The sequence below is a fragment of the Arctopsyche grandis genome, chromosome 1 (assembly GCF_051622035.1).
Source record: "Arctopsyche grandis isolate Sample6627 chromosome 1, ASM5162203v2, whole genome shotgun sequence".
Classification (NCBI taxonomy): domain Eukaryota; kingdom Metazoa; phylum Arthropoda; class Insecta; order Trichoptera; family Hydropsychidae; genus Arctopsyche; species Arctopsyche grandis.
The window spans coordinates 25,986,246-25,999,426 of record NC_135355.1 but is presented as its reverse complement, the minus strand read 5'-3'; the positions used below and the strand labels follow the sequence as shown (position 1 = coordinate 25,999,426).

At 31.7% G+C, this 13,181-nt stretch overlaps 2 protein-coding genes across 5 annotated transcripts in view; both read right to left on the bottom strand.

Moving 5' to 3' along the window:
• LOC143909370 (uncharacterized) overlaps nucleotides 1-4,684 on the bottom strand; it is a 90,266-nt gene extending 85,582 nt beyond the window's left edge. The window contains exons 1-3 of one of the 3 annotated variants that reach the window (XM_077427329.1): nucleotides 4,222-4,645; nucleotides 4,108-4,149; nucleotides 1,386-1,621 (exon numbers count right to left, since the gene is read on the bottom strand). In XM_077427329.1, coding sequence (XP_077283455.1) covers nucleotides 1,386-1,599 — 214 coding nt within the window. In that variant the 5' untranslated portion in view covers nucleotides 1,600-1,621; nucleotides 4,108-4,149; nucleotides 4,222-4,645. Of the gene's footprint in view, nucleotides 1-1,385; nucleotides 1,622-4,107; nucleotides 4,150-4,221 lie in introns of all 3 variants that reach the window. The other 2 variants (XM_077427320.1, XM_077427337.1) reach the window with 2 other exon arrangements.
• A 2,580-nt stretch (nucleotides 4,685-7,264) lies between these two features.
• Nucleotides 7,265-12,939, bottom strand: temp (protein prenyltransferase alpha subunit repeat-containing protein tempura). 2 transcript variants are annotated; one of them, XR_013260562.1, is made up of 4 exons: nucleotides 12,666-12,939; nucleotides 10,538-10,926; nucleotides 9,501-10,468; nucleotides 7,265-9,023 (listed from the first exon to the last, which is right to left on the bottom strand). XR_013260562.1 is itself a non-coding variant. In XM_077430145.1 (4 exons), the coding sequence occupies exons 1-4, from the start codon at nucleotides 12,797-12,799 to the stop codon at nucleotides 9,564-9,566; spliced, it is 1,365 nt and encodes a 454-aa protein (XP_077286271.1). In that variant the 5' UTR covers nucleotides 12,800-12,939; the 3' UTR covers nucleotides 9,541-9,563. The 2 variants fall into 2 exon arrangements, 1 of the variants encoding a protein (XP_077286271.1); XM_077430145.1 differs by lacking the exon at nucleotides 7,265-9,023 and having other exon boundaries at nucleotides 9,541-9,777; nucleotides 9,841-10,468.
• Nucleotides 12,940-13,181: the final 242 nt, after the last annotated feature.

The following is a 13,181-nucleotide window of genomic DNA, read 5'->3' as shown; positions in this document are numbered from 1 at the left end:
TTTTATTTCTTGCTAAAGATAACAATAATAAAATATGGCTGAAATTACAGTTACATATATGTATAATAAAAAACGTTTTTATTGGAATGTATAAATCGACACCACCGAAGTACATATGTATGTATGTATTAAAACGAAATATTTACATTTAATTTGTTTGAAATAATAAAGCAAGTGTCGGTTTGTAAAATATGAGCTTTTCGTTGACCCATATTGTAGATAAAAATGGGTTATGTGTTTTAAAATAGATTTCGTATTTAGCAAAACAAAATAGACCACTCGAAGGACAGTTGAAAGAGATAGAAGCGTTTACAAGCAAGTTGTATCCCGGATAAAGCACTAGAAAATGTGGAATAATAACTACCCGCTTCCGCAATTTCCAAGCATACATAAGTTGTTTCATACTCTGGGGGTTTGTAAATCGGTGAATAGAACAACAACAACAAATGGAAGAGACAACAGCTGCAAACGAGACATAACGTACAAGATTTATTATAAGACTCAAATTAGAATCACGTTGAAAATATTTTTCAGAAGAAATACGCAAAACTGTGAGATATGTATATTGAATAATGGAATCTTTCCAAAGGAGACCGAGTTGCATATTTATGCGTATCGGAGCTCTGGAAAATGTTAACAAAACTATTATCGCGATGAAATGATAATATGATTTTGTAGCGAAGAACACGCTTTAGTTATAATACGTATTATCGAGCTGGGTTGGGTTATGAACGAGCGTTTCGTCAACATTCGGGGAGCATTAACCCAAATAGGTGAATGATGTGGAAAAAATGAGGGTCCAAAATTAGAAAAAAACCACGCCCAGTTATAGCGTTCTCATCGATGTGATTTATTTGAAAATATGCCAGGTATGTGTTCTAATTCCGAGATGGCTTTCACCTTGTCGTGTTTATTTTTAGGGAAATAAAACGCCAATTTCGGAATCGACGGCAAAAAATAGACTAAACGCTCTATTAGTGGATTAATAGATGTGTCAGAAATATTTTCTTTACAAATGGTTCATACTTAGTCGGCTCAGTTTCAACAATACATAGTACACATATGCTCACAATTTAAGTGAAAATGTGCTGTTTAATGGAGACTAAACAGAGTGTCTATTTTTCTCGATTGATGACTTAACACTGACTTAAAGTTTCAAACTGAAGAATACTAATTCATAAATACATACGCTTTTGAAATCAGTATGCGCCATTATGTTTTATTCATAAACCATTCCGACGACAAAACGAAAAACGAACGAGGAATTGAAGAAACAAATTGCACACAGTGATTGCAGCGAATAGTGAATATGTGTTGGTGGAATTTATTTTGTTTTTCATCTCAATTACTATCATTAAATTCGGTTATGCATAACTATCACTTACCATCATTGAATTCAAATCCATACACTCCAATATCCGAGTGAGATCTTTGTCGCTTGGCTGGATCTTCGGTTCTCCTGAAACTCCATCGCTTCCTGATGGTACTTCTGAATCTTTTGTTAAGTCTGGTGAGCTTCGATTCGAAATTGGACGAAGAGCTGCTAGAGACTGAACTGGAAGAAGCACTTGCCATTTCTGTCGTAAGCATGACGGCCATTTTGGTTGGTGTCTACGAAGATCTATTGACAAATATGCAGTTTTATAATTACAATATTTCAGACCGAAAATATACCAAGACAATCAAGAATTCTAAATATTCTGCCAGATTTGATAATAATATATAATATTATAAATGCTCAATGATTACTCGATAAGATCTATTCTGACTCAACATCTATATATGTATGTGTAGGTACATGTACATATAATATTTAAATATACACACGCAGGCTAAATATACGATTTTAGAGCAATATTTGTGGTATTATTTTAGGTGCATATTATTTAAAATACATTTGAGAGTATAATAATAAGATATGGTTTTCATAAAATTGGAACACTTTTATATACACAGAATGAATATAGAAAATTTCAATATAATCAACGAGCACATATATTTACAGTATCCATTTTTTTTATCAAAACAAATGATTTTACGCCCATAAACTCGACACCTTCCACGCATTTTTATATGTACATTATTAACATACTTTTATCAACGATAAAAACAGTATGCATATACTTATGTATGTATAATCGGTCTCCGTGACGGGCCCGAATGTGAAACACCCGAAAACGCAAATACCGGAAGGCAAAGATCGAAAATCGAAAGATCTTAAGTCGAAAGATCAAAAAAAAGGGTGCATGATAAACGGTACATACTCACGTACATACTCACTTAATTTGCGCGAGCAGGGTACAACAGGAACAAGAGTAACAGGCTTTTCCTCCCGAATTCTGCGCGCGCACATTAATACTGGAGGAAAAGCCTGTTCCTCTTGTTCCTGTTGTATCCTGCTCGCGCAAATTAAGTGAGTATGTACCATTTACCATGCACCCTTTTTTATCTTTCGATTTTCGATCTTTGCCTTCCGATATTTGCGTTTTCGGGCGTTTCACATTCGGGCCCGTGAGGTAGACCCATGTATAATTGAACAGTAAATTTATCGGGAATATTCTTATACGCTGAAATATTTATAGATTAATATATTAATTAAAAGTTATTATGAAATATCAACTCTTTTATCCATCGATTTTTAAAATATAAGCATTTTCAATCACCTTTTTTAAATTAAAAAATACAACCACGCTGTCGTTTTATGTACATAAATATATCGTAATGTTTTTAATTAATTAATTTGACAATTTAAAAATATAACTTGTTATTTTAAATAAGACGTCAAAAGTTTATCCAAAAAACATCTTTTATCATAATTATGACAATAATAACAAAAAATCATTTATATTACAAATACACATTTTGTATGAGAAAAACGTAATCAGTGTTTTTCAGAAAAACTTAATCAGACTTCATATTAGACTAAATTATTCCGAATTTTTTGGAATGGTTAATTGATTGTCGGTTGGTATATTATTCAATATTGCATGTTGAAATACTCTTTGTTTTTTAATTGTGCTTATAAATGGTATTTGAATGACCAAGTTCAATGTAAAATAATAAATATTTATTTATCAAACTACGTCAAAGGTCAGTGTGTACAAAAATATTTACAAATTATATAACAACGCTTGTAAAATAGCGATAAAAAAAACGGGAAGGTAAGTTACACTATTTTATCTAACAAGAACGACCTCGAATATTGGTTACTTTCACTTTTTACAATTATTGAATCACAAACCAGTAAACGGATACATTCTTATTTCAACGATATATCTAATTTGAAAGCTTTTTGATCGAACAAGATAACTATTCAACATTATTCAAATTTTAAATTTAAATACGATTTTGAATAAACGATTCGTTTCACCGATGCATTAAGGTGAAAATACACAGAGAGGTACGCGGAACGTGATTTTTTAAAGTTTTGCACATGCAAATAAAAAAAAAAACACTATGTCAATTCTACACTGACTCGTCTCTTTACAAACCTCTAACCCTGGACTGTTTTAGTTTAGTTTTATTGACAGTCATCAATAATATCTGAAGAAACAAAAGAGAAACTTGTCAAAATAATAAGATTTTAGGAAATAATAATGACATGAAGACACGCCTATCACAGCTGGAGTCCACCTACGCGTTTCGCGCCATAGCTTTGAGTGTATTTATACCATAAAGGATATGCATTTTAGAGTTAAAAGAAATATAACGAAGAAGATATGCTATTTTTACCAGAAAATACTTCATGAATAACAAATTTGACATTTATCATGTGAAAAACTCAACATTTACCGCAATAAATTTTCAACTGCGGCGTATTGTTTTCTGTTTTTTATATAAAACATATGAAAATCAAATAAAAAGTTAATTAGAAAATGCTTTTGTTCTTTATACGTTTTAAACTTAAAACAGTTAATCTATATATGTATAATGTCTATTTTGGTGTCCTTCAGCAGCAATGTACATACATACATACGTCACAACCTGTTTCAAAAGAATGTTGAATTTCGAAGATCATAATGAGGTTGCTTTATAGACAGACTCATCTCGGCGATATTTAATTATTTATGCTTTATTAGTTGTGCAATATACTATGTAAATACAAACCCGAACTGAGATCTGCAACCTTGCACCGAGAACCATGCATTACTAAACGAAAAAAATACACATTCATACAAGTGGGTAGGTAAATTTTAGCACAGCCGTCACACATCACTTTACCTCAATTCCAAACAGTAAAATCCGAGTATGTGAGATTTTTTTCAATTGTCTTTGACCACGTTAGCAAGTTTCACTGTTCCACATGATTCCAATCATAGTCATAGCCGACACTAGTTCCGCACTATTGTATTCGGTATCAAAAACCGGCACTTAAAAAACGAAATTCGGGCTATGTGTAAACACACGCGAAAGTATGGGTGGTCTAGAATCCGATTGCGAAAGTAGTTCCGGGTCAAAAACGACCCAGGAGACCAGAGGACCGGGTCGTTCACGTCCAAGTCCCCTGACCGACACTTGATATTTGCGAGTTGTATGAATTCGCACGCGAGATTATAACGTTTGCTTATAAATAAACCCGACTCGTCTCTGCGACTAGTGTCGTTTGGCAACGGTATAATATGCATGCGGTGTCTCTTGTGTGACTGTTGACCATTGTCGTGGTCTCCGAAGGCGTGTCTTCGTCTTGTGATGGTCCAATTGCCAATTTTCGGTGTAGTGTGTGGCCGATGCAGTGGCGCCTTCAAAACTTCAGCGAGGTGGCTGAATTTTTTGATTTTTTTTAGGTCAAGAACACTTTCATGGCCTTTCATGTGATGGCAGATGTCCCGCTTGGATTTGGCTTGTGCCACTGTGTGTGTTATTGACTATTTAAATTGACTGGTGGGAGGTTGTTTTCAGAGAATCGTCTTATTGATACATTATGACTGGTCTAACGATTATAATCCATGAGTCTTGAAAACTTAGATAGTAATTAGGTATTTTTACGGATGTTTATTAAGGGCGATGTTGGAAAAAATCATTTAAAAGTTCTCTACCCTACTATGTAAAAACCATTTACAGTCCAGGTAAAGGTAACGGGGAGATACTACACCAAATTAGTTGGTTCCAAGTTGAAAACTTTGAATAAGTATTAGGGTTTCTGACCCGGGTTGACCCGGGAATTCACGGAATTTTTGTTGTCCCGTGTCCCGTGAATTCTTATCTCGAATCCCGGGAATTGGATTTAGAAAAATCAAATACACAAAGAATCGTAAAATATTCTCAACGGAAACTGAAAGAGTTTTTTTCATTGCTGGAAATTTTCGTACCAAATCTAGAAATAGGCTTTCGGATACTCATTTAAATATTTTAGTATTCTTAAGAAGCTACTTTAAATAAGTTTACTTTTATAATTACATTTTTTCCAGTTAATAGATATATTATGTATTGTTTACTTTTTATATTTTGTAAATAAATAAATATTTTTTTATTAATAAAATATATATGATTAAATTGAAAAAAAAAAATTTTTAACATGTGTCCCGGGATTCCCGGGAACAATCACAGGTTCCGTCCCATGTCCCGGGAATTGAAAAAGTCTGGGAATACAGAAACTCTAATAATTATAGGAGGAAAACATTTTTTTTTAAATTTTCAGATACAGTTTTTCCACTTCAAATTCAACCTTACATATATAATTTCATTTACAAAAGGTTGAATTTCATTTGCAAAAGGTTGAATTTGAAGTGAAAAAACTGTAAGACATGGAAACAAACAATAATTTTTAGGAAAAGCAGTCATATTATTAGAATACATTTTAGATGCTACTATTTTCTAAGACAAACGGATACGGTAGGTCCCTTGGACCCTCACATATCAGCCTGATTTTAAATGTTTCATTGTTTATTATGGGTATTTAATGAAAGTTAATTGATTATAAAAAGTCATAACATGATTTCCATTGATTAAACAAAATATATATTTAATTCAAAATAATAAATGACGATTTAGAAAAGATAGATAAGTTAGTTACTTTACATAGTTCTATATTATAAGGGGGTGATTTTGATTAAAAATGAAAATTATATATTTATATCAATTAAAATATCGTTTCAAGTTAGAGCCGTGATAGTCAACCAAGCCCACAGGCCACATGCTATCTTTTGGTGGTAAGATTGAATACTTTAAATAACCGCAAATATAATTCCATACTTATCGTTTTTGATGAAATATGTATATTGTCTAAATGGAAATTCAGTAACTCATTATAACTATATAATTGAATGAGTGGGATGAGTTGATAATTGAATATAAGATTGTATTTGGACATAAAATATTTTCTTATATCATTTATTTTATCTCAAATATCTTAAATAGTAATATTGTATTTTTTCCTTATTTTCATTTACTATTTTTATCATTGAATTTAATATAATACAGTATAGCTCGTTGGTTGCGTTAATGCAATCCACCGAGAGGCTCCTGTGTTCCAAGTCCCGAGATGTCCTCTATTGAATAGAATCTATTCGGAGTATAGCTACAGTGCTGCTGGTCAGACTCAGATATTTGTGACTCCAAGTCGATCGTTTCCTATCAGAATTTGCTAATTGATCTGATTTCATTATTGAAACGGTTCCTCATCAAACCGGAAAAACCATTCGACCTACTATTTGTCACCACTGAATATGATTTCAAATTTATAATCTATAGATAGATTTAAATGTATATGCACAAATTTAATATCATAGGTGTCGCTCAGAGGTAAAACCTAAATATAAATTTAAATAAAGTTAAATAATCCCATAGTAATTGCAATTGTATCCGGTTGCGTTGCAAAAATAGGTTTTATTTTACTAACGAGCATACATATGTATATGTAAATTTAAAAATGTTTTATTTAAACAAATGACTAGTCAATAAAGGAAGTAGTAGAAGGATATTAACCAAAGTTTTTCAATAATTGAATTATTGAAATTTTAAGAGGACCTTATTTGGATGAGGGTTAGATGATGGGCTTCATATATTTGGATGTCATGTATGAGTAACGAAATTTGGAGATTTATTTCAATTCTAGTTCATGGTTCTGCAAAAATGATCCTAGTTTGTAATACCAATAATATACCAAGCCCACCTAAGCGTTGATTGGTTGGAGTAAAGTTACTATTAGAATAAAATAATAATTTGTGAATGAAGTAAGGACATTGAATAGGATTGTATGAAAACATAATTGGAATAGAATTTACAGATTTGATTGGAAAATTAAACTTAAATAGTTTTAAACGACCATTGTTTTTATTAAATAATAATTTATCGCACTGTTATCATATAATATTAATTCAATAGGTACATACTATGCAAGCTTATAACGAGATATACAAATTCATACGACAAAACACGCATACAAAATTACATTAAAAGTACATTATTTTTAACTTGAACTTTGGTATTAATCTTTATTTAAATTGCGCTAAATTTGATTTTCTGATTTGAATCGCGGAAGAACAGAAATAATATTTGAAACAATGTACATACATACATAATGTGAAAAGTTTTATTTGACACAGAGAAATTTTACAAATTATTACCTACATACGAAAATTTATTTATAATATACACGCAATCATCAAATCATGAACTTTTTTGATATTGATTATCGAAATAAAAGCTGCTAATAGGAAGATTAATATTTAATACATATTTTTTTAAAGATATGAACACACAATTAAGAAGAGTTTAATAATAAATATGTCCACACACATATGTATGTATGTGGTAAAAAAAAAAAAAAAAAAAAAATATATATATATATATATATATATATATATATATATATATATATATATATATATATATGTATATATATAACAGAAACCGATAATTATTTTAAAAATACATTTTCAACAAAAATAAATTTAATTAACTTCTTAATGTTTAAGTATTGTACAATAGGATTTGTTGGTAATTTATTTACAGCAAATTAAGACATGTTCGAGCCTATCCAGAATAAGAAACGAGAGCCATAGATCCAATTATATGTATATTTTAGATTAGATGAGATATTTACATTAAATATGAAACTGTATTATATTACACTAAACTGTTGTCATTAAATGTAAAATATTTCTTATACATACAATGGAAATATTGAAAGGAAGACTAATTAAAAATTGGGAAGATTCATTTTTGAAAAAACAATGTATACAAAGAAATTTAAAAGAAAAATAGTTAAATACAGAAGAGGTAATAATTATTACAAAAAGATATGGCATTTTCAAGTTTAATTAACAATAAGCTAAAATATGATTAGACACGAAAATTTTTAATAATCTTACAACACGCTATGAAGAAAAAGACAAACATGGAATATAATAAATATTTTTCAATTCTTATTTACATACATAGGTATAATAACTATGAGCTGAATATAAATATGTATTATTTTATGAATTACTTTTAGATTATAGAGAAAGCTTTCTAGATACCTACTAATTAAATTGATATTAATGTACAAAAATGTTTGCATATTATATGTATATAAATAGGTAGGTACTGCAATAACATATTTTAAAATCGGATATCAGCATTATCAAAATTTTGGCATTAATTTTTGTGATATATTATTTCTTATACTGGTACAGCATGCTCCAGATTTACCAGAACAATCAGTCATTCAAAAAATGAAAAAAAAAACAAATAAGGTCCTAAAACCATCTAAATCTATTATTGTATACAGATATTATTCATAGACATGTGTGATAAAAAATATTTAGTAAGTTTATTAAGACCATTATCTATTTTTTTTTTAATTCAAGAAGTTTTTCTTATTTTTGAATTAAAAACAAGGTAATCAATTTTCATTTTTGGCACATGAGTGTTTTGGTAAATCGAGTGTGTTGCAATAAATGTTATCAAGATATATAATACACACATTATATAATCATAGATCATGTCAAAGTTTAAAATTAAAATTAAAAAAAAATCATCAAGATAAATGCATCACGTTTACTATGCATTTACCTAAAATTAAACAATATAATTGGAACCTTTTTTTATAGGTTGTGGCTATTTGCTGGTACTATATCTGCGAATTATTGGCTATTTGCAGGTACTATATCTGCGACATGCGCAAAGCCTTCTGCGCATGCGCGTGAATTAATTTGATTATAATTTCTTACATTTAATGTATGCTAGGCTTGTTTAATCAATCGTTCATTAAAATAGATTTATATCATTTAGCTAGTTCGCGACTTGTACTTGTATGTAGGTATTATACGATGTATGTATATTTATTTATTTATTTTATTTTTAATATATAGTATATGATAATAATTTTCTAACAATTAATAATATTAACAATTTTGATTATATTTTTTACTCTACGTCTAAACTAAACTTTAAGAGGTTTAAAACACGCTGACAGTGACAGTTCACGCGCATGCGCAGAAGGCTTTGCACCTGTCGCAGATATAGTACCTGCAAATAGCCAATAATTCGCAGATATCGTACCTGCAAATAGCCACAACCTTTTTTATATACAAAAGTACGTATACATGTGTTGTGAATTATTTACAGAGTTTGCTTCTTTAAACAGAAAAATTTAACATAACTTTTAGCCAAGTTTCGTAGCGTTTTGAAAATTCATCGCCACTTTTAAACTGTTCATCAATAAACTTCCTCTCATTTGAGGTCAGAGCTTTGTACAAGAGACTGCTGTAAATAGAATGATTGTCACATCTTAGAATTTTAGGTTCTTTACTGAAGTTTTCTCTGTCTACGATAACGTTTTTGAGTGTATCTCTGAACGAAGAAATTATATTATCATTTATACCCACTTTTAAGTGTCTATCATTCAATTCTGACGAAGAAGTATTTATTTTTGGTTTGGTCTCTCCGAAATATTCAAATATCATATTAATCAACTGCTGCAAAATGAATCTTCTATGACACCATAAAGACTCGTGCGACGAATACATTCGAGACAGATCTTCGTTTACCATTAGTTCATAAACGAGAAGACAAACGTTATCATAAATTTTTACATATTTATCAGAGTCAGTCTCAGAATCTAAAATGCTTCCCAAAATATTATTTATAAGTTTTTTCTCGGTAAAACCCTTACAGTCAAATTGCGGTTCAAAATTGGGCACATTAGCCTGCAGGAATTGCTTGAAGGTATCTTTGTACTTGATATTTAAAAATGGATCAATTTGGCTCAAGTAGTTTTGAATTCCCAGCAGGTTTTTTAGGCAAAACTGTCTGTAGTGCAAGCCACTGTAATCTGATACATGAGTGGGCAGCCATTTACCAGATTCAAATAATTCACTACTGTAAATAAAACTGATCTGGTTGCTGGCCTTCATTTGATTGATTACCCATATACGGTGACTCCAAGCGTGGTAATTATTGGAACATTTTTCAGCGCAGTGATCAACAACATCCAACTCTTCGCTGATGAGATTCGATATCATGAATGGGGAAATATCGTTATCTAAAATGAACGGCAATCTTTAGAATCACAAATAGGTATATGTTTAAATAAGTATAACTTTTTACTTACCTGTGAAACATCGTCTGAGGTGCCACTTCCTGTATGCGAACACTTCATTGCATTTGGGCTTGTGAGACAGAACGATTCTAGTGAATTTTAATTCTTCCGTATAATTGAGCAGATCGTCGACCACCATATCTTTACGCTTGTTCCAAAAGGTGGCAACGTCGGGATTTATCAACAGTACGCCCATAAGTAACGCATCAACCACATTACTATTATTGTGATTGATCTTTTTCGAGTTTTTCTTCAGGAAGTATTCATCCATTAACTTGTTGTATGCATAGTTGTAGATATGTTTAACGCACCACGACTCCAAGCCCAAGTTTTGATTGTTACGAACAATTGGCGACTTGTTGCTATTGTTGGTCTCCACTGGAATGATTTCAAATTCTTTTCTGGAAATGGAAAGAAGTACATATTTAATAAAGTGTTAAAAGGAAATGTTATTAATCTAATTTATAATTTCGAAAGAGACTTTGTATGTATGTAAGTTTTGGTTCGTAGAATCTGTGACGTTATCGAAGAAATCAAATTTTCTATGACGACAATGATATCGATTGCAATTTCGATTTAGATTCCGATTCCCGGTTCTGATTTCAATTCCGATTCCGGATTTCTTTTTCGGTACCGGTTTCGGATTCTTTTTTCATTTCCAGATTAGTTTCAGAATGTTTACTATTAGATTAGCCATGTTTAAGCAGTTTATATTATAATTACCGAGCGAAGCTGGGTAAAACGACTAGTACGTAATATAAAAGGTAAAAAACACGGAGACTATTAAATTTAAGGAATATGTAGAATCGAATGCGAGCAAATGTTACTTCCGACGTATGCGAATGAGGTTCAGTATATATTTCCATACATTTAACTATTTCGGTCGGTGATATATGGAGAATTTTGCTTATGTTTTATTCATTGATTCCAGATTAAGTTGGGCGATAACTTGGAGCAGTCTAGTATATGGTCAAACTGAAAAATCATATTTTATTGCCGTTTTCAAGAAAGTACAATAAAATATGATTTTTATATGTATTTACAGTAGAATCTCGATTATACAGATTGTTAAAAACAAACAAAAATTTTACGTTTGTCTGCTTCGTTAATACATACTATAAAAGTTCGAAAATAAGACGGAGAAATGAATCAGTTTTTTGAATCGAATTTTTTTTCTTGAAAATTTGATCACGATTTAAACATTTATTTTTAATATTATCAATATGGAAAAGAACACATGTTGTATCATCATTAAAATACAAATTAGATACAATCAATGCTTTAGAAAGCGGTGTCTTCGGACGTTTTATGTCAAATAAATATGGTGTTGGAACATCAATGATCTCGTATATAAAAAACAAAGTGAAAAATTATGAAGTTTACTGATTCTTTAATGTCAGAAGACGGGGCGGAGCGTAAGTTTATGAAAATATCAGGATATGAATAAGTCGAAGAGTGTATTTTTATGTGGTTCATTCAAAGACGATCGTCTGGACAGCCAATACCTGGTCCAAAGTATTCGCGATTTGGCAGCTTCCAAAAGAACAGCCAACTTTAACCAAAAATCCATAATTGAATTTCTTAATAAAGAATAATTTAATATTAATTTCCATGTTATTGTATATGTAAATGCAGACAAATAAAAATTATTCATACTGAATGTACATGTCATTCCCTGTCAATGGTGATTTTTTCGATTATCCGAACTACCTTCATCCTCAATCAGTCCGGATAATAGAGGTTCTACTGTATTGAAAAGATTTTTTATTTATGTACTTTGAAGAATTCTTTGAAAAATTGAAATGATTTCTTTATAAAATATTAGTGTGTAATAAATATAATATTGTTTTTATAATCGATTTGCACAAGCCGTATAGTCAGTGGAAGATGTCATGATTTTGCTAAAGGAAACAATAAAATACATATCATTGAGCGATATTATCACAGTATTGGATGATTTAGTAACGCACTAGTTTGATACAAATAAAAACAGAGAAGCAAACGTATGAGAAAAAAGTGAAAGTGTCAGCGAAAGGCATATGTGGGTGAGTGGGTGAGTGGGTGAGTGGGGAGTGGGGAGTGGGGAGTGGAGAGTGGAGAGTGGAGAGTGGGGAGTGGGGAGTGGGGAGCGACGACTAACATCGATGGCCTCGAATGCATCAGATTGGCGAGTTGGCCCAAAACCCTCAGCGACAGCGACTCGGCCGGGGAATCCACCCCCTCGGGCACAGGCCTCCGCCCCTGCCCCTGCCCCTGCCCCCGTATTTCTCGCATCGCAGGAGCCCCCACAAACAGCAGACCCACACAGCTCGAAGGCTGCGCGACCACTGCAGTGACAGCCGCAACTATGTACTAGCGAACACTACCGACTGTCGACTGCCGGTGCGACTGCGGCGCGCCTACTTTCACTAGACGTATACCATAGCAACGCCAACTATGTCCATTGTCTCCGGTGTCCCCAATTCCAGCTAATCATCCCTGTTCTATTTGCGCGTCATCAATGATCGTCGACTCTCATTCCAATCTTTGCCGCACAAATTATAAATGGTAAAACATATCTTTGCGCCGTCTAACAATAGAACATACGTACATTAAAGAAGGTGACGGTTAAATTAGGCCGCATTTTATAATAAATTTTAATCTAATGCGCCCTCGT

Bases quoted from the DNA above. Each gene is read 5' to 3' on its own strand.
- temp (XM_077430145.1), bottom strand. From the start codon at position 12,799: ATGCGAGAAATACGGGGGCAGGGGCAGGGGCAGGGGCGGAGGCCTGTG. The intron at 10,469-10,537 runs GTAAGTAAAAAG...CGTTCATTTTAG, and splicing joins CCTCAGACGATGTTTCACAG to ATAACGATATTTCCCCATTC. The intron at 9,778-9,840 runs GTCAGAATTGAA...TTCTTCGTTCAG, and splicing joins CCAAAAATAAATACTTCTTC to AGATACACTCAAAAACGTTA.